The following is a 20647-nucleotide window of genomic DNA, read 5'->3' on the forward strand; positions in this document are numbered from 1 at the left end:
TTGAGTGATTCTTCAATCAACCCAACTGCTTTTTGCTACAAACCTAATTGCTTTTTAGTAAACCACTAGCTCCTTAGCTACAATCTTAAAAGCCTTCGAAGCAAACGATGCCTATGATCCCTGAGTTCTAAAACTTTTACAACTCTGCCACCACATGGTATGCTTCGATTGATTTGTCATTCCAACCATCCTGATGTCTTTTCTAAGGCTTAGATTTTACTTTTATAAACACTTGTAATCTTCACTTCATGAATTCTCATGAAATGATTACATTTTGTTTTTCGCTTTAATTTCCATTTCACTTTCATTTACTTTTTAGGCAAGCATACACAAAATTACACTAGATTTTAAGTCTTCGTCCACTCAAGGCACATAAAAGACTTAACCAAACCAACGTCTCACTCGGTGCACAATCACTTGGTTAAGAAGTCCAATTTACGCACAACTTTCCCACTCACGTAAAACACAAACACTTTATGTTGATAGCCTCCAACAATGGCACGCCTCTCTTTCACTCGTGTCACCTTGTGGCACCGAGATTAAAAACAACATAAATGTAGCAAAGTCTTTTGATAATTGCACGGGATGACACGAGTGAAAAAGAGGCATGACAATGTTGAAGGCATGACATGTATATGTGTTGGTGTTAAAATTCATCAGATGGATTGAGTCTTTTAGGAGTGGAATTCCTCTTAGAGAAGCAACATAACTGTAGCAAAGTCTTTTGATAATTGCACGTGCAACTCTGACAGCAAATGGATAGATAGATGCTACTACATAATCCGCGAAGTACCAATATTAGTTGGCTGGTTTGCTTTATAGACTAGCTAGCTAGGAGCCTAGGACGCGTGGTTAGCCTAGCCATAGGAGAAAATAACTAGGGATTTAGGCCATCCGGATTCAAATCGTGGCAATCCTAGGGATTTCACATATTAGCCATTTATTATGTATTATACGATCAGAAATTATTTGATTTTTTTTATTTAAAATTAAATATAAATAGTATCTAATAAAAATTAATTGCACAGTATACGATAAATAATTAAAATGCGAAAATTTTTAAAATTCTCACAAAGTGAATTTGGAGAAAATCCTTTACCAATAACTAGCACAACCGCAAAGCTACTGCTGAACTGACCGCTGCTGTGGGAGTGAACAAATCTGCTACCAAAGATTAAAGCAGCTCTTCTTCATGCATGCATCAGCACAGCTTTAATCTGATCAAAAGAATGATCTGACTGATCACCTATCACACCTTCACAACACATGAGGATCGACCAAACATATATAGCTCCAGAAAAAAAAAAAAAAAAAAAATATATATATATATATATATATATATATATAAACATATATATATATATCTATATGTGTGTGTCTCTGTACGACGACAAAAATAATAAAATTTGAGATAAGGTTGGCTGGTTTGGTATTGCTGTACTTTGAAAAAAAAAAACTATTTTTGATGTGTTGTAAGAATAAGCTTATTTTTACTGCTTTATGTTTTCAGATTTTTTTTCACTCAAAACTGTGAAAATAAAGTGTTTTTAAGTGTTTACCAAACATTTTTTTGAGCTCAACTTTTTTTATACCCACTTTTTATAAAAGCACCGTAATACTAAACCAATACTTAGTCTAGCCAAGACTGCATGCTGAGATTAGCTAGGGTCCGGAAGACATAATAACATTGTAGAAACTAAAGTTTTTTTCAGTTCTTTATCCTTCGACTAAGCTGTATTTTAGATCATTGCTGATCTTCAGCTTGCCATTAGGTTGACGTATATCGTTACACTTTTCAATCTTTATTAGAAATTTAAGATGATTATTGATTAGGAATTCATTCAGTTTTTAAGATAAGCGAAGTTAATTCACTTTAGTGTAGTAAAAGGCAGAAAACAACTATTTACTGTTATACTTATAAAATAGTTTTTTTCTTTAAAGGGATTGTACCGGTAGTTATACGCATTTATATTTGTTTTTTTTCTTAATTAGAATTACGCTTTTACTATTGTATACTATGTTTTATCAGAGAAATTATTTTCCAGAGTGCTCGAAACCCCACGTCACCTTTGACACATGCATTACCCCTCCAATCAGTTGATGCCACCGGCTGCCCCACTAAATTTGAATCCACTATCCTACATATTAATCCCAAAACTAAATTTTAAATTTGAATCCACTATACTACATGTTTTTGCTGTTGTCAATTCTTACTTCTGCATCACGTAATCATATATGTATGAAAACTGGGTATAATCTTACTGTCATTCAAACCAAGTTTATTGACACTATCATTCGTAATTCACATAGACAGGTTCATTAACACATGTCTAAGTTTTAGAACAAACAAGACCTCTGTATCTACTAGCTAGTTCACAACATTATCATTCATATATTTTTGACAAAAGTTTCTTTCTATTTCGTACTGTGTTTCAGTTTAATGATTCTAGGGCTGTCGCAATTGTTGCCTTTGAGCTAGTTGTTGGCCAAAATTTTACAGCTAATCAGATACAGAACCCCTAAAGGTCCTTCAACCTATGTATGCTTAACATTAGAAATTAGAACTCACATGCAGAGGTTCATTCACATTATAAACCTACATGAAAGGTCCACCACTCTTCTATGCAGGTTTCATTAACATTACAAACCACATCCACATGAATACGTTCACTAAAGCAACTCGCCCACATATTAGGTCCCTTAATTAGAAGTTCAGGTTCATTAAACACATAAAAATTGGATAATTGGTTTCACTATTATAAACCCCATTACTGATCCATTGCCAACCACATACAAAATAATTTGCAGATTCACAACAAAATTTTAAACCAAGGATTGGTTGTTTTCAAACCTGTGAAGAAGGTTTAGTAAGAATCCTTTTCTCACATATTTTAGCTTCACAAACAATACCTAGTGACAGAATTTGTAGAAGCATATAAATTTCTCCAAAGAAAAACAAATTATCCCAGATTCGGAGATTCCACATCGACATTCAGCAACTTCAAACGGGTTATCAATTGTAACAGCTGGATTTATTTTGGTTGGAACAGCCGAATTTAGAGAGAGCGGTAAAGTTCAGGACGTAAATCTCGGGATTAAAGGACAAGAGGTTGCCGTATGGGAGAATAACATATGGGGTAATACTATTTTGGACCACAACTTGGTATTGATCATAGATTGATTAGACCCCACACAAGTACTACGGAACAGAACCGAGATTCATATGCCCCTATAGAAAACCACAAATGTAACAGAATGTCCAAGCCCACAGGAGAAACCCAAAAATCGATTACCGAACCTACTTTGTTGGTATGCGTATTTTCCAAGCTGACACCGATTGATACCGACATTGTCGGTTACTGACATTCGGTTTTCGATCAGTCCGGTGCGGTTTGTGGTGGTGGTAGCTGATTTGTGACGGCGATGGCAAGAAGGGGGTGGGAGGAGGAATCTTGGTGGTGGTAGTGGTGGCTGGAGGCAATAAGTAGAGTGAGAAAGAGAGAGAGAGGGTTTAAGATGAATGACGGCTAGGGCATATCGATGACTGGAGAGGATTTCTTTTAATTTATTTTACGTTAATTTAAATATAGGCTAGCAAAGGTCGTTAAGTCATACCATAAGTTTAGTTTTGATCCCTAAACTCTACTAATAGTTGCTCTTATCCTCAAATTATTTCCCATGTAGCACTTGTGGACTTTTCATTAACTCCATCAACTTTTAGTTAAGGGGTAAAATGGGTATTTAATCTAAAGTTGAACAAAAAATAATTAAAACTAGAATCGCTTTGTTAATCCTTAAAGAGTTCCAATCATAATCAAGAAGTTCCGTGAATAGGTCACGAGATATTTTAAGGAGTGCTCCCTCAATCCTCGAGGAGCCAAGTCTTTCTCTTTAAAATTTTATTTTCTTATTTTTTGGATGAAATTTTTACTTTACCCCTGAACTTAATGGAAAAGTTGACGGAGTTAATTAAAATGACTACTAGTGCAACAAATGACATAATTCAAGGATGGGAGAAACTATTAGCAAAGTTCAGATATAAAAATTGAACTCGTAGTATAGATCAGATACCTTTGCTCCAATTTAGCCTTAAATATATTCCTTTTACAACTTGATCAAAACGTTTGAAGTGTCACGGTACGTTGTTTGGTCCAAATATTCATAAATTTGTAGATCTTCTTAACGTTCTAATACAACCGTTGCCATTTCACCAAAAAAAGAAACTCATGTTTGTCATTTACAACCACGTTCTACTGGTATTTCATTACATTTTAAGTAATAATATTTTAGTTCAAATCCCGTAAATGGCAAGTTCGTAACCAATTTATTCTCCTAACTCTTAAGGTAAATATATCTTTGTATTAAAAGAAACTCATGTTTTAGAAAGAAAAAAAAACACAGAAAAACTAAAAATCTCATATTCCAGTTTTACTCTGTCAAACCACACATTCGCTATAAAATATGGAAACAGTTGGAGAAGAAGCTTCTGGAAACTCGGTCTATGAAATCCCACATAAACTCGGTCGAGAAGGTTTACTCTGTTATATATCAATATGTAACCATCGGTTCACCAGTATAACCTAATTCACCTTCATACTACTCACAAAAAAGCAAGTTTCATTCAAAAGGTTTTTTACAAGTTTTCAACAATGGCTGCAAAAGGGGAGGGTCCAGCGATCGGCATCGATCTTGGAACCACCTACTCATGCGTCGGAGTTTGGCAGCACGATCGTGTTGAGATCATAGCCAATGATCAGGGTAACCGGACGACGCCGTCCTACGTTGGTTTCACCGACACTGAGCGCTTGATTGGCGATGCCGCAAAGAACCAGGTCGCCATGAACCCCGTCAACACTGTTTTTGGTGGGTATACCTGCATGTCCAAACCTCGTTTAATTGTTTTTTTTTTTGTTTCGTATCTGCAGATTGCATGCATGATTTGTCTAATATGACCTTTGATCGAAAGATTGTGTGTCTTAGGGTTTCATGGTGGTTTGATAAGGTTAAAGGTTAAATTGGTCATTGTGATTCATTTGTGTATGTGTGATGGCTCAAGTAAGCGAATATAAATTGGATTTGATTGATAAGATTGTTTTATTTTATGTAGTTTGTCGCATCTGAAAAAATAAATGTGGATAGCAATTCGTCGATGATTACATACTATTTGATCACATTTTTAATCAAGAGGCGTACGACATCTCATAATATATTTGATATATATTTAGTATCTTTTAAAAGAAAACTAACGAAAAGTTTAAAAAAAATTTAGTTTTAATGAAAAATGACAAATGAAGGTGTAATAAATAGTATCAGAGAAATGTAAAAATGTGGTTTTTCGTTAAAAGTGAACAACACCGAGAATGTTTCATTAAAACTCACATCTTTTAATCAAAAAAATTTTAGAAGAAAACATGCCATTTCCTAAGATTTAATTTTGTGAATCACAATTCAATGTAGCCTTTGTTTCCACTATTTTTTTAATTTTTTTGAGATCATGGATAAATAGAAAAAGAGATTGAGCTCCATGTTTGGACTTGAATGCGAGATGGCTGATTATTGTTGTTGAGTGATGACTAAAGATTTGTGATCACTTGTGTGTGGATTTGATGTTAGGGACAGATAATTAATGTACTTGTTTTAAATGTTTTAATCTCAATCTTTGGTATATCTAAACATGATTTGTGATAGTACAGTTGTAATTGTTGTTTTAGGTTATTGCCATCTTATGCTTTGATTATGATGTTTCCCTTATAATGATTTACTTGATCAGTAATGTTTCTTTCATTATCCTTTTTTCTTTTTTTTTTTGGTCAAAGCTTTAATATCCAAATTTTGACCACTTACACTTTTGTTTGCTCTATGTTAGATGCAAAGCGTTTGATTGGTAGGAGATTCACTGATGCCACAATCCAGAGTGACATGAAGCTATGGCCTTTCAAGGTCATTGCTGGTGCCGGCGACAAGCCAACAATTGTGGTTAACTACAAGGGCGAGGACAAGCAGTTTGCTGCTGAGGAGATCTCGTCTATGGTTCTCACCAAGATGCGTGAAATAGCAGAAGCCTACCTCGGTTCAACCGTGAAGAATTCCGTTGTCACAGTCCCGGCATACTTCAACGACTCTCAAAGACAAGCCACGAAGGATGCCGGTGTGATTGCGGGCATGAACGTTATGCGTATCATTAATGAACCAACTGCAGCCGCCATTGCCTATGGACTTGACAAGAAAGCAACTAGTGTTGGTGAGAAGAATGTCCTCATCTTTGATCTTGGTGGTGGCACTTTCGACGTTTCCCTTCTTACGATCGAAGAGGGTATTTTCGAAGTCAAATCTACCGCTGGTGACACTCATCTCGGGGGTGAAGATTTTGATAACCGAATGGTGAATCATTTCGTGCAAGAGTTTAAGAGGAAGAACAAGAAGGACATTAGCAATAACCCCAGAGCACTGAGGAGATTGAGAACATCTTGTGAGAGAGCAAAGAGGACTCTTTCTTCCACTGCTCAAACAACTATTGAGATTGATTCGCTGTTTGAGGGTATTGATTTTTACTCCACCATAACCAGAGCGAGATTCGAGGAGCTCAACATGGATCTCTTCCGAAAGTGTATGGAGCCGGTGGAGAAGTGTTTGAGGGATGCTAAGATGGACAAGAGCACTGTCCATGATGTTGTTCTCGTCGGCGGTTCTACTAGAATTCCCAAGGTGCAGCAACTATTGCAGGATTTTTTCAATGGTAAGGAGCTTTGCAAGAGCATCAACCCTGACGAAGCAGTTGCGTATGGTGCGGCCGTGCAAGCTGCCATCTTGAGCGGTGAGGGAAATGAGAAGGTGCAGGACCTGCTCTTGTTGGATGTCACCCCTCTTTCACTTGGATTGGAGACTGCCGGTGGAGTTATGACTGTTCTTATCCCGCGAAACACTACGATTCCCACCAAGAAAGAACAGGTTTTCTCAACCTATTCGGATAACCAACCTGGTGTGTTGATTCAGGTATATGAAGGTGAAAGAACAAGAACTAGAGACAATAACTTGTTGGGCAAGTTTGAGCTCTCAGGCATCCCTCCGGCTCCAAGGGGTGTGCCCCAGATCACCGTTTGCTTTGATATCGATGCGAATGGAATCTTAAATGTCTCTGCTGAGGACAAAACCACCGGGCAGAAGAATAAGATCACGATCACCAATGACAAAGGTAGATTGTCGAAGGAGGAAATCGAGAACATGGTTCAAGAGGCGGAGAAGTACAAGGCAGAGGACGAGGATCACAAGAAGAAAGTGGAGGCCAAGAATGCACTCGAAAACTATGCTTACAACATGAGGAACACGGTGAGGGATGAAAAGATTGGTTCGAAGCTCAATCCGGAGGACAAGAAGAAAATCGAGGACGCAGTCGAAGACGCCATTCAGTGGCTTGACGGGAACCAGCTTGGTGATTGTGATGAGTTTGAGGACAAGATGAAAGAGCTTGAGAACCTCTGCAATCCCATCATTGCCAAGATGTATCAGGGTGCGGGTGCTGATGTGGGTGGCGGAGCCCCGGACAAAGATGCTCCTCCGGCGGCTTCAGGCGGTGCTGGACCGAAGATCGAGGAAGTTGATTAAGATAAATTTCTTTAGTTCCATGAACTGCTCTTTTGGTTTGGGTAGTCACAGTATGTAGTTGGATATGTCTATGTTGCGAATTTAGTTTTTTTATTGGTGCTATGGTTTATGAATTTCGGTTCATATTTTTCATTTTCCATCCTACTCTTTGCGACCTATGATTAATAATCTTTTCATTATCCCAAATTTTCTTTTGCTACCAATCTTGTTTTATTCTTTTAATTTAGGTGAGTTTGTTTCAAACACACAATGGTATTGTTTGGACTGTGTCATCGTTCTCGCCAAACTGTCAGGGTTTGCAACAGTAATGTTGTTGATCCTAAATTACGTAGCATGACCGATTGGTTTCTAGTTCGATGCTCACATCTAACACATCACTATCGGACCGGGAGGATGGCCCCTCGGGCTGAGAAGTGAGCTTCTCAGACACGAATGTTGAGCCAATTCAACTCATATTGATAAGAGCATTACTAAAAAATAAAGATAAAACAAAGCCCTTGTTATACCGAGGTAAAGACTTAGGGCTAGGTTGGTATTAATGTGCTTTTTGAAAAAACAATTGTTTTTGTTGTAGTGAAAAAATAAATAGTTGTAAAATAAAGCAGTTTAGTGTTCGGTAAACTTTAGTTATAAAAGTGCTTTTTTTAAAAAAAGTAAAAATAAACAGTGTCTGAGTATTTGGTAAAATTTTATATAAAACTGCTGTAAATTTTCAAAAACCACGAAAATGGGTATGGCGGTGAATGTGGAATATAATATTTATCTTAAGAATTTTTTTTCATAATGTGTATCTTCCCCATTCACTGACCTAAAAAGGAGGACCATCAAATAACTTAACAGAACTTAAATCTAATTCAATTTTTAAATAAATTAGAGAAAAAAAATATTTTCACAATTAAAGAGAAGAAAAGGAGGATATTTTCATAATTCATTTTTAAAGTTACTTAGGTTTACAGATCAATGGAAATTTTCATTAAACCAAATTAGCAACAGAAATTTTCAAAAACAATATGTCCAGAAAGTCCCATACCTATTGCATCAAGCAGGGAAATTATACGTGAAACACGATGGTACTGTCCACACACCCCTCTTAATTTTCGGATGTCAGATCAAATGAATTGACGATTAAAGGGCAAAAATGGGTGTGTGGTAATTGATGACTCCAAATAATCATACATCAACTTAAACAACGTTCCCTACAAAGCCAAACTACTTCCTTCCCCTGCTCAGCCTCTGCAAGTGGTAATTGATGCTTCCCATTGACTTTCTGTTTTTGTTGCTCTGTAGCGAAAGGGTCAGGTGCATTACGATAGACTTCAAGGAATGAAAAGAATCGATGCAAAAAACGGAGAACAAAATGAAGATGCATAATCCTAAGGAGAACACCGAAAAATCTACCTGAGCCTCCATACAAGTACCCAAAAGTTCCTTCTGCTTTACACACTTATCATCACAGAGCTGGTTAGTAGCCATGCAGTTGAGAAATGCTATCATTTCCTTCATGCAAGGTTTGTGAAAAGTTCCAAATTTCTTTGGATTTATATACACCGTACCAACCTTCCGACCCATTTTATGATTCGAAGAACACCTATCCAAGCAAGAAACTGTTAGGTGCACCCAACTTTTGAAAGAAGATTGGAAAAGTTCAGTAGTAAAGAAAATCGAATACATCATGAGAAAAGCTACAATAAACATGACCACAACCACCGCTTTGTATTTAAGTTAAACAACTACTTTCACCAAGGTGGAAGGTGCTCATGCAAGGTCTTATCCCATGAAAATCTGGGTTCAAACTTACATAAACATTTTACATAAAGCGGCAATGCTGTAACCTTTTGCAGTTCAACTACTAACAAAAAATGCCCCCATAAAACCCAATGTGTTGCTCAGATTAGAACTCCAGCCTGCAAATCAAACAAGTCTCATCCCAAGACAGTACAATCGGATGTCCACCAGAATTGTCTCAATCTACTCACTAAGAAGAAGTTCAAAAGACGGTTTTTGGGAACAAAGGGTTTTTGGATTTGTCTCAATTTACTCAATTTTAATTGTGTGCTACGAAAGAAGCTTCCTTCATCTAGTGGACGTATAAACCCTATGAAATCTCACAATCAAATGCATTATAAACACTATCGCATAGACAAGTATTTAAAGGATCTCATACAGTGATCATTAAGGCATGGTTTTACAGATGTAGTATTTGTGTTCTTGTCCAACTGTAGCTTGCACATCCACCATATGTTTTTCCTACTCACTCTACCGTACAAAAGGTTTGATTTGTAAAAAGTAAAACAATTGAAACAACTAAGCGCTGAAAGAACTTGTATTTCAATGAATGAAATGCACCATCATTGAAAAATTCTTTCGGCCTCCAGTTCCACCATAGCAGAAACAAGGGAGCTCACAAACCTTGGCAGAGCAAAATTACAAAGCTTGAAAACCAATAGTACACACTCTATTAAACTATCGAAACAAGTTCAGTTAAATGTTATAAAGCTTGAAAACCAAGACGAGGCACAATCAAATCTTCTTTCGGTTCTCAGCAAGCCCAATAATCAGTGTGGATTAAAAACAGTAATGAACAAAAACCCAGTTTGCACTGTAAATGAGAGGACATATAAACCCCCAATCGCAGCGTAAATCAGCGAGGGCAAACTAACCCGCTTACAGCGTAAACCAGCTAATAAGAAATTATCCAGTTGCATAAATTAACCCAGCAAGAACAAATTAATCAAGTCACGGTGTTAATCAGCAATCACAAAATTGCCCCAGTTGCAGTGCAAATAGATGGATAAGCACTAGATGCAAAATGCTAATTCAATTCAATTAAATTAACAAACTTTACATTTTCCCCCAATTTTCACAACCTACGGAACACCGTTTGGATCAAAATCAAGTAAAAACTAGGTAACAACGGAAACCCAATTCTACACACACAGAAATAAAAGCATGATAAATTTAGAAGAAATGGAGGAAGGGAAGAGTAAATTACCGAGTCGGTGGCTCTAACCGCGGAGAAAGAGAGAGTGATAACAAGCGACAATGGCCGCTCTAGGGCTTTGCTGGTTTTTCAAAACGTTCTTCAATTTTCAATTGGTGATCTCCAGAGAACGCCGAAGTTGTTCGCAAATGGGACTGAGAGTGAGAGCAAAAGGCCCTGAGCCGAATTGGGCTGACAAATTCTTGGACAATTAGCTTTGGGCTGGCCTATTAAAATAGACAGATAAAATGAAAAATAAAAGGAGAATTGGATTTTTAGAGTCTCGCTCTTTTGGTCGTGAGACTAAAACTTTATGGTCAGCGTTTAGGCAATAAACCCACACCGGGTGACTATAAAGTTTTAGCTTGACGATCAAGAGACCGAGACTCTAAAACTTCCCTTTTTTTTTCGTGGGCATAAGAACAGAGCATGATTAATCGTAATAAAATGAATGATAAACACGAACAGAAAATGCAAAGCACATCAATCTCAATAAGCAAAATGAAATAATCTTGCAAGCGCTTCGTTAATCTCATGATTAAAATTCAAAGACAGGTTTGCTAATTTGCTATGCTAATAGGCCAATTTGCACATTAAACATTTCCATTGGTAATCTACTTGTAATAAGACTAATACTACGCATTCATTGATTGCAATCAATAAAATGATTGCAAAACCACCAAAATTATCTCCTTGACACCCAAGTCTGCAGATCATTGAACATTCCTTTAGAGCGAAAAAAATTTTACAAAAAAATTAAGTCACACGTTGAATAGAAAAATAGAACAGAATGATACTTTTTCGAATCGAGGTGGGTTGCCCAGACGGCGAGAGAAAACTCACGGATCGCCGGGATGAGCGTGAGGTGGACGAGTGGTCGACGTCGAGGGAAGACTGAGTGAGAATGGCTGCTGGGTGAGGCTGAGCTGAGGCGCGAGTCAGGTTTGTTGGAATTTAGAATTATTTTGTTATTTGAATTTGAGCTTAGCCCATTAGTATTAGAGTTTTGTTTTCTTGTTTATTAGGGTTATGTTAGTTCTTTGTATATATAATGTTTTGTAGCTCGTAGAATAACAAGTTAATCACAATGTATCCTCTAGAGTTTTGTAGTCATTTTGTCATTCTCGTTAGTTTAATAATATTCTTATTATTTTGTTAGTCTTGCTCGTTACGCACTCTGATATTCAATTAGGCTGAGCTAAGAGTGAGGCGCCGGGGGGGGGGGGGAGCGAAGGAAAGGAAGTGGATTAATAGCCTAATTGGATTAATAGTATCCGTGGTGATAGGATAGTTAGAAGATAGTTTATGTGGTGAAAAAACTAAGATTTAAGCCTCGTGGTAAAGTCTATTAGGATTTATGCCAAAAATTGAAAATTTCATCAATTTTCTGTTAACTATTAGCACGTGAGCCACACATTTAGGCTAAAAAAGAACTCTCCATGCACATATTAGGCTAAAACAAACCTCTCCATTAATTGTTAACACGTGAGGCTGGCTCAAGCGCTATTAATTAACAAAAAGTTGACAAAATTTCCAATTTTGGGCACAAATCCTAACAAACTTTACCACATGAGCTTAAATCCTAGTTTTTTACCGCATGGGCTATCTTCCAACTACCATATTACCACGGGTATTATTAATCCAATTAAGCCTTTATATAATTTTGATCCGAATTTGAGGCAACAACAGCAGTTAGATTTCCAACGGTAAAAACAAAATAAAAAAATTGGGGCTACGCCATATGGTCTGTCAAATTTTAAAAAATTGAAAATTTTAACGACAAAAAATAATCCAACTCTAAAAAATTAATACAAAGTTCACACTTAAAAAGTACATTTGCAAAATTCAAAAAATAAAAAAAATAAAAACAAAAACACTGGCAAATTAAACAAATGGAGGATAAGACGAAGAAAATATTAAAAAATATATTGCCCTTGCCCTTCCTCCTTTAAACGTGAGGACTTGCACAAAGTCAATTACTGTTTAGAATGAATAGGAAGAGCAATTTTATTGTCCTTGCCCTCCAATTGTTCTTATCCTCCAAAAACGAGCAGAGATGCTTTAAGAGCAGCTGCATGTATTGTGTTCTGAAAAGTTAAAGGGTGAGAATTAACATCCCATCCCATCCATTGTATGGAACAAAGGTAACAATTTACCGTTAGCAATCAAGGAGTATGATTTTCTCCCCTCTTATTTTCCTTTCCTTTCCTCCCTTCCTCTCACACTTTCGTTTTGGTCATTTTCTCTCTATAAAAAATTCAAAACAAAATGTTGAAGTGACTTAATAGTAATCGTTTAAAAAAATTAAGAAAAGAAATATTAGGAAGGGAGAGTATCCAACTCCAACAATCAAAGCCAACATTGCAAAAAGCAAAGGAGGATCCTCTCCGGATCTTCTTTGTGAGGATCCGGGAATCCTCCAATTACATCCGTTCATACATCGTGGGTCAAAAATCATTGTAAATTTTTTATTTAAAATTGAATATAAACAGTATTTGACGAAAACTAACAGCGCGATGTACGATGAACGGACATGATTAGAAAATCCTCAAAATTTTCATAAAGAAAATCATTTGGATCCTCACAAAGAGGATCCGGATAGGATAGGATCCTCATCCGGAGAGGATCCTCATTCACAAAAAATGCAAAAGTAGCTATCATGTCAGATATACAATCGATGTCTTTCTACTATTTCTGCTGGCCAGTGCATAGGCAATTAGGCATACCAAAATTCCTAGGACCCTTGTACCTTATGTCAAACTCCCAAATAGTCAACGCTCAAGCAAGTTGATCTGTTGATGGATGATGAGTGAGGGAAACAAAAAGAAAAGTTGGTGGATATATGGTCGCTTCTCAATATCTAAGAGCAAGTCCACCATTAGACCTTGCTTGGAGGACAGGCGAGAGGAAAGGGCCCGAGGGTCGGTGGGTTCGGCTCCAGTGTTGGGTAGCCCGAGTGAGGATGAGAGCCCAAGGGCCATGCCCGTGAGGGATTGCCAGCCCTTCAGCCCGAGGGGTGTGACGTCAGGCTGACGCCATACCTGGCGTCCGTCCTTTTTTTTATTTTTTTGTGTCAGGCGCGTGCCCCTCACGCACCAGTGGGGACGCGTCAGCCAACACGTTTTCAGAGTGAATGACTCGCGCGCAGTGACCGTTGGGAAGCCACGTGGCTTCCCACAGTCCGTTCGATCCCAACGGCTCTTTAATACGAGCCGTCCGATTTCCAACGATAATAAATATAAAAAAAGCTGATTTAATATCAACTGTTCGATCTGAGATCAACGGTTGATGTTAATTTGCTTTATAAACTTAAAAAAATAGTTTTAAAATTAAGAAAAGTTACCGTTGTGACATGTGGCACAATCTAGAGTGTTGAAATTCAATTTTTTTTTAAATCCAACGGCAGAGATTAATTATTTGAATAAAAAAAATTTTAAATTGTAAAAAATCCGAAAAAAATATCTGAAAAGATAACGATACGTGGCACGATGACGTTGGATAAAAATCTTATTGAAATCTATGACCAATAATAGTCGTTTTGGGTAAATGACACGTGACGCAACGAGAACGATTTAAAATATCTTATCTAAAATTACAAATAAATTTATTTAGTATTATTTTGTTAAAAAAAAAATTAATATTTTATTACTTATTGCCAGGGCTATTCAAGTGCAACGGTGGAGATGCAAAAGGCAGTTACTGTTCACAAGATGAATTGAATAGTGAATTGACTGAGGGGAGGGCTCCAAGGTGGAGTTGCTCTAAAGTTCCAACAGCACTCCACTAATTTGCACCAAACATGCAACTGATCAAGTTGCTTTCTTCATCTTTCTTGATTGTCAATTGTCCATAATTCAAATTGCTTTAGCTTGAAGGCGTCTAACGGTTAGAAATCAGTCATTTCACAAGCATTTATTGATTATCTAATCTCTTAAGGCTTGATGGTTGAAAGAACTATATTAATTTAAATCAACTGATAATGTTTGAAATGTTAAAGAATTGTTAATTCTTTGCATTTCTATATTTTCAACGTGATACTCTCACTGCCATGTAATCCTTTGGTGACATGGAGTATTAGAATCATTTCAATCTCAAACTTTCCATGTGTTTAGCAACACTTCTGAAAATATGAAAAGTTTGATTTTCTTTGTAAAATTCGTAACCCAATACTACATCATGAACTGGATCAACTAGAGCGTGCACTCATTACGTGATATATGATTCCTTACTTCTTCAATTCATGTATTAAGTAAACAAGCCTTAAGATTCAAGTCAACTCATCGTTCGGCTTATTTGCAAATCCCATATACATTTATCTTAACACGTAACGGGTATACAATCGTTTAACTATTGTCTCTCTCATAGTATTCATCATGTGAACAACACCTGGTCGATTGTGAGAGGATTAGCGCATACACTTGATATGTGTAAGTTTTTCTGTTATATCGTATGTAAAATATGACACAAATCTCATCCTCAAACATGCTTTGCTTCAAGCCAAGCAACCCCAATATTCTTAGTCTTATACCAAATAAGCATGGCTTCAGATTTGGTCATTGCTAAAATGGCTTCAGACATTATTGCATGCATGTGCGAGTGAAAAAGAAAATTGACAAGGACAAATGCAAATTGCAGCTTGATCTTCATATGTTTGATTGTCATGGCTGCTGTGTCACGTCCAGAGCAAAACTACAAAGTTTCCAACTTTCCATCATGGAACAACTCGATCTGCTTTTGTTTGTCTCTTTATATATCCAGGATAGGCCTAGAAATCTGGCCTAGTTCAAAACGGAGCTAGGCCCCACCTTATTTTCAAGACTAATGTTGAAGAAACATATTATATAATATAACATAATACATTTCAAGAGTAACGTTGAAGAAATCATTTTCTTGTTGATGCTACAATATATTTGCTGTAACATCCCACATCGTCCAGGAGAGTAATCCTTAAATGTATATTCTCATCCCTATCTAGCACGAGGATTTTTGGGAACTCACTGGCTTCAGATTCTATAGGAACTCCGAAGTTAAGCGAGAAGGAGGCCAGTGTACTCCCAGGATGGGTGACCCATTGAGAAGTTGTTCGTGAGTTCCCAAAAACAAAACCGTGAGGGAATAGTAAGCCCAAAGCGGACAATATCGTGTTACGATGGTGGAACGGGCCCGAGATGTGACATTTGCATTAAAAGGTGATTGATTTGAGATAAACTACACGATGAAATATTTGTTACAATTTAATATCGAACTCATAGTTTGTATGAGTCGAATTCAAGACTCTCGTTACAAATGTAGAAACTAACTTTTGAGACATGTATATTAGTAGGGGTTCGCTTTGTAACTTTTTTTTATTAACCTAAGGGGAGGTTATTTGAGGTAGGTCACAAAATACTTGTGTTAAAATTATTGGATCAATCAACATTTTGCGCTTTTAAGGAAAGGTCAATGAAGAGAAAATCCAATAATTGATATTGATCTTGGTTGGGGAAGAAAATTATTTTCGTTGACTTTAGTTGATGAGCAAAATCGTTTATGTTGATCAATGTTAGAAAATTAAATTTCTATCAACTTATGTCAAAATACGAAATACCTACTAATTATATGTTTGGATGATGAACTTTCAAAACGCCAATAAGCTTTTGACTCAATTGTTAAAACGTACTACAAAGACAATGAACAAGGGACTTCCAAAGTACCAATTAACTCCTCAAGAACTATAAAACCTATTACTAAAACCCTACAAATGCACCAAAAACACAATAAAGAGCTTGAATTTAATTTTACAAAGAAGAGAATTCAAACTCACATACAAACTAAACGCAAATGAGTCAGCACATTGTCCTGACTGATTAACTAATTCACGTTTGCCACATGATTGATCTGGAAACAAATTGAGAAAATGATAAATTAAGTGGGGCCACCAACCCAGGGTTTAAATGGGATGGACCCATAAAATTGACAGCGGCTTTGGGGTTTTGGACCACAACCCAAATGGAATGGAACTAGCTATGTTTGTTTCCCAGCTCTAATACTTAGCCAAACACACAAGAATGCTTTCTTAATTCAAAACTTCATATGAGTTATTTAGTACTACAGTCTAGTAGTATTTCTCTTCACATATAAGTAAGAGGTATTAGGTTCGATTCTTGCCAAAGATGAATTTAAACCACATTATTACTAGCTCATTGTAAGATTAAGTCCACCTCCTCCTTCTTAGTAGTGTAGATAATATCGTTTCTTCCCAAAAAAATAAAAATTCAAAACTTCATATGGAAGGATGTAATCTTTGTCCAAGTTTCCAGGTAGTTCCTTGTCCTTAAGAATTCAAATTTTGAAAATTTGTATTATTGCAGATTAAAATGGAGGAGTTGATACTTAACGAATGGGCTACTTTTTGCCAAGTCGCGTGATAACAACGACATTACTTGTTGTTTAGGTAAAAAACCTAACCCTCTCATGCACTCGTTTTCAACCTTTATCACATTTTTTGGTTGGAGTACCAAGTCTTCCTCTAAAGGGCAAACAATCATGACACCTGTCCTTTTAAGCCTTAAATTGTTAAAAGTTTTTCAGTACAAACTTAAAATCTCTTTTGATAGTCACGACTCACGATACTAAGAGCTAGTTAGTCTTCGCATTAAGATTCAATAATGCAGATATACTTGCACTTTAGTAGACATAATCATGTGGTAAGCGACATCACATGTCGATCACGGTGATGCGTGTAGAGAGGTCGACATAGCCATTGGTAGTACTCTAGCCATTGCTTTTGTGGCATACACATTATACTAAACGACTGCATTTTGGTAGCTTAAGGTTGGGGGAAAGCGTGCTGATTTGATATTAGGGTTTTGTCTTCTTTGAAACAAAACCGTCGTTTGGGAAATTTCTATTTAAATTTTTTCATCGGGTCCAAAACGGCATTGTTTTAAAATAAATAAATAAATAAAACGAAACAAGGTTGCAGAAAACTCACCCAACGCAGCACTAGCTACACCACCAAAGCAGAGGGGCGAAAACCTAGGCTTTAGCTATTAACTCCGGCGAGAGGAGGGGCGGCTTGTGCCTCTATAGCTTCACCCCTGATGGGATGATTATGAGAAGAGAGCATTTATATGAAACCTCTAGCCCAAAACTTTTTTCAATTTCAAATTGTACCGTTTGAAGAAGAAAATATGTCATGTTACTGAGAATATACCCTTTTGTGTTTACAACACTCATCACACACGATTGTAGGGAAAATTCTCTCCCATCCCCTTCCTTCGAAGATGAAAAATACAATACGTCCCTAAAGTTAGCTAAAGCGGCGAGAGATAGTAATGAGTTAGGATTAAGATAGGTGTGAGCTAGATCACCTCCAACAAGTCCCCAAAAAAGGCCAATGAGGGGTGGGGACCTAGTACTACTACTACCATCCTATTTCTTGTTAAGTTGAGTCACTCTTAAGCATCTAAGTTGGGTAAAATCTGGATTCTGGTGTGCATTTCTGCGTTCTTTTTATGGAAAGGAGGGCAGCAACTGAAGTAGTGGGTACTCCATTGTCCAATTGTTTCCTTTGAGACCAATTCAAACTGCAGAACACTTTATTCAAAAAACTATTAAAAAAGACCCACAAAGCAGATTACCTGTGGATAATTTTTGGCTAATTACATTAGTTGAACAAATTTCAACAGATGCAGTACTTACTTCTGCCCAACATGGCTTAAATGAATACGACTGCACTATGTCGAAGCCACCTAAGAACATAGAGGAACTTACTAACATCGGAATATCATTGTGGTGGGATTTCACGCTATCACGCACTGTCACGTTACAGTTCATGAGTGGATAAAAATATCGTCACACACTGTCACGTTACAGTTTTTTGTAACAGAGTCTTCAACCCTTTTCTGGCAAGCATGCCTTAAATATATCTGTATTTATACTTCATTACTTCCAAATTCCAATTGTAGAATGAAAAAGTGAAGAAAAACAATGTTAAAAGAAAGAATATGTTTAAGCTAACCACAAGATAATGAATGATTACTGGTCAAAGAGAAACCTGAGGACATTTGAGGACTGGACAAAAATGATTACCCCACAAGTTCCCCACTTGAACTAACCAGCACCTTAATAACTCCGCACAATTTGTCAGTTTTGTCTGGGAATCCTACATGAGAGCTCAGACCATCCATATTTTTTTTACCCTACCTAACTCGCGAAAACGGTATCTCAATCTAATAACGCAATCACCTCTAAACAAGCCCCGCAAACTAAAAAAATAAAAACAATGGCAGTAAAATGAAGAAGATAAACACCTTTCAACCTCTAAGATTAATAATACAGAAGTAATCCTCTTTCAAAACTAATTAACAGAGATCTCTTGGTAATTAACAGAGATTTAATTGCCCAATCCTGTCAAGTTGGTTTGGACATTGTAGGAGAAGAAGCCAGTGGAAGTACCTTGGAAGAGCTTGGAGGATTCTGATGATTCTCCTTGTTCTTGCCAACAATGAGTCTTATAAAAGACCCATCTCTCTCTTCTGCAGCCATTGTTGAATTTGTTGAAGCTTTCACCCCACAATCTTGAGCTGCAGAAGCTGCAGACCCACCATTTTTAGCTGCCCTTTTCTCAGCTTCCTCCATCAATCTCCTCAGCAGCTTCTCCTCTGCATCTCTCAAGAACTTGAACTTTGGAGGGGGTGAAGATCTCAGCCTGTTCATATCAGCTTCTGTGGAGGATTCAAAGAGGGGGTTGAATCCATGGTGTTTGTAGGCCTCCAAATTGCTCAAAGGTGAAGACTTTACTGATGGGGAAGGCATAGGAGAGAGAAAAGGTGTGTCCACTGCCAAAATCATATCACTCAAACTTCTAGTCCTTGACCCTTTTCTGCTACTTCTAGATTTCCCATCTTCTGATTCCAAATCCTCCTTTTCTTCCTCCTTGATTGTGAACAAAAACCTTGGTGGGCCAGCCAGATTGTGCAGCCTCATCAGCTCTGAGATTTCCACATTTTCTTCCCCATTGAGCTTCAACAGCAAATCCTTGCTAGAACCCATTTCCAAATCTGGCTCGCTACTTCCATTGACATTCACATCTGGCTCTCTCAAATTCTCATGGGAATTTGAATTTCCATTGCTGCGGGTGTGAAAAGAATTGGGTTTTTTGAAGCAATTAAAATGGAAGATTTCCTTTGCATGGCTGATAATGTAACCATCATCTTCTTCCTCCTCAATCTCTCTGTTGGTGATTCTCTTCTTCCCCCATAGCAGGTAGTAAAGCTCTGCAACAAGTCCCAACAGCAGGCACCCAAAAACTATGCCCAACCCAATTCCCAATCCTCTGAAAGAAGTCATCTTTTTCTCTGGAATTTCATAGCCTCACAGCCCTCAAAATCTCTCAGTTTTCTCCACTATAAACAAAACCCACAACAAAAAAATAAGAACCCACAAATTTAAACCACGCAACAAGTACAAATTCTCCATAAAATTAACAGCACTTACCTTTAACGGCCAAGATTTCACCCATCCAGAAAGGCCACAGCCACCACCGGAACTTGTAGAGAAGTAGAAGAACCAATGGAGAGTAAAGCTTAAAGCTTTGATAAAATTAAATAATTCTTGTTTCCAGCAGATTGTCAAATTAAAATTTTATATTTTGCCAAGCATTCAGTGAATTAAGTTTTTTGGTTTTGGAAAGGAGGCGAGGAGGCGATTATATTAACTTGACAAATGGAGGATGTGCGTGTGTGGAATGGCAATGGCTGGAAAGCAACCCACATGGGTTTGCAAAAGCGTGTGTGCCAATTTAATCATTTTAAAAAGGAAGTAAAATGGAAGGGAAATATTAGGGTTTTGAATTTGGAGCAACTCCACTCCTACTAAATTTCCCAAGCAATTACGCTATTGAGCGAAGTCAATTACTACTTTAATAAACAGTAACGGTTCATGTACATTTTTTTGTATTGTTTGAATTTCTTTGTATTGTTTTAAAAATCCCCTCAAATATTTTTGTTGAAACAAATAACTTCTCTTGTTCCATAGATCTCGTACAATATGTAGTTATTATTGAAGTGATGAAGAAAAAAA

At 37.1% G+C, this 20647-nt stretch overlaps 3 protein-coding genes across 3 annotated transcripts; 1 reads left to right on the forward strand and 2 right to left on the reverse strand.

Annotated features, from left to right (window-relative positions):
* Positions 1-4518: 4518 nt before the first annotated feature.
* Positions 4519-7801, forward strand: LOC114819512 (heat shock cognate 70 kDa protein 2-like). Its single transcript, XM_029088424.2, has 2 exons — positions 4519-4863; positions 5867-7801. Exons 1-2 carry the CDS (start codon positions 4650-4652, stop codon positions 7600-7602), a joined length of 1950 nt encoding a protein of 649 aa, XP_028944257.1. The 5' UTR covers positions 4519-4649; the 3' UTR covers positions 7603-7801.
* A 750-nt stretch (positions 7802-8551) lies between these two features.
* LOC103447725 (uncharacterized) lies at positions 8552-10733 on the reverse strand. Its single transcript, XM_008386918.4, has 3 exons — positions 10595-10733; positions 9001-9190; positions 8552-8883 (listed from the first exon to the last, which is right to left on the reverse strand). Exons 2-3 carry the CDS (start codon positions 9169-9171, stop codon positions 8812-8814), a joined length of 243 nt encoding a protein of 80 aa, XP_008385140.3. The 5' UTR covers positions 9172-9190; positions 10595-10733; the 3' UTR covers positions 8552-8811.
* Positions 10734-18855: 8122 nt separating this feature from the next.
* On the reverse strand, positions 18856-20414 carry LOC103447724 (uncharacterized). Its single transcript, XM_008386917.4, has 2 exons — positions 20063-20414; positions 18856-19971 (listed from the first exon to the last, which is right to left on the reverse strand). Exon 2 carries the CDS (start codon positions 19913-19915, stop codon positions 18977-18979), a length of 939 nt encoding a protein of 312 aa, XP_008385139.1. The 5' UTR covers positions 19916-19971; positions 20063-20414; the 3' UTR covers positions 18856-18976.
* Between the last annotated feature and the right edge of the window lie 233 nt (positions 20415-20647).

This window comes from Malus domestica, chromosome 11, assembly GCF_042453785.1.
Source record: "Malus domestica chromosome 11, GDT2T_hap1".
Classification (NCBI taxonomy): domain Eukaryota; kingdom Viridiplantae; phylum Streptophyta; class Magnoliopsida; order Rosales; family Rosaceae; genus Malus; species Malus domestica.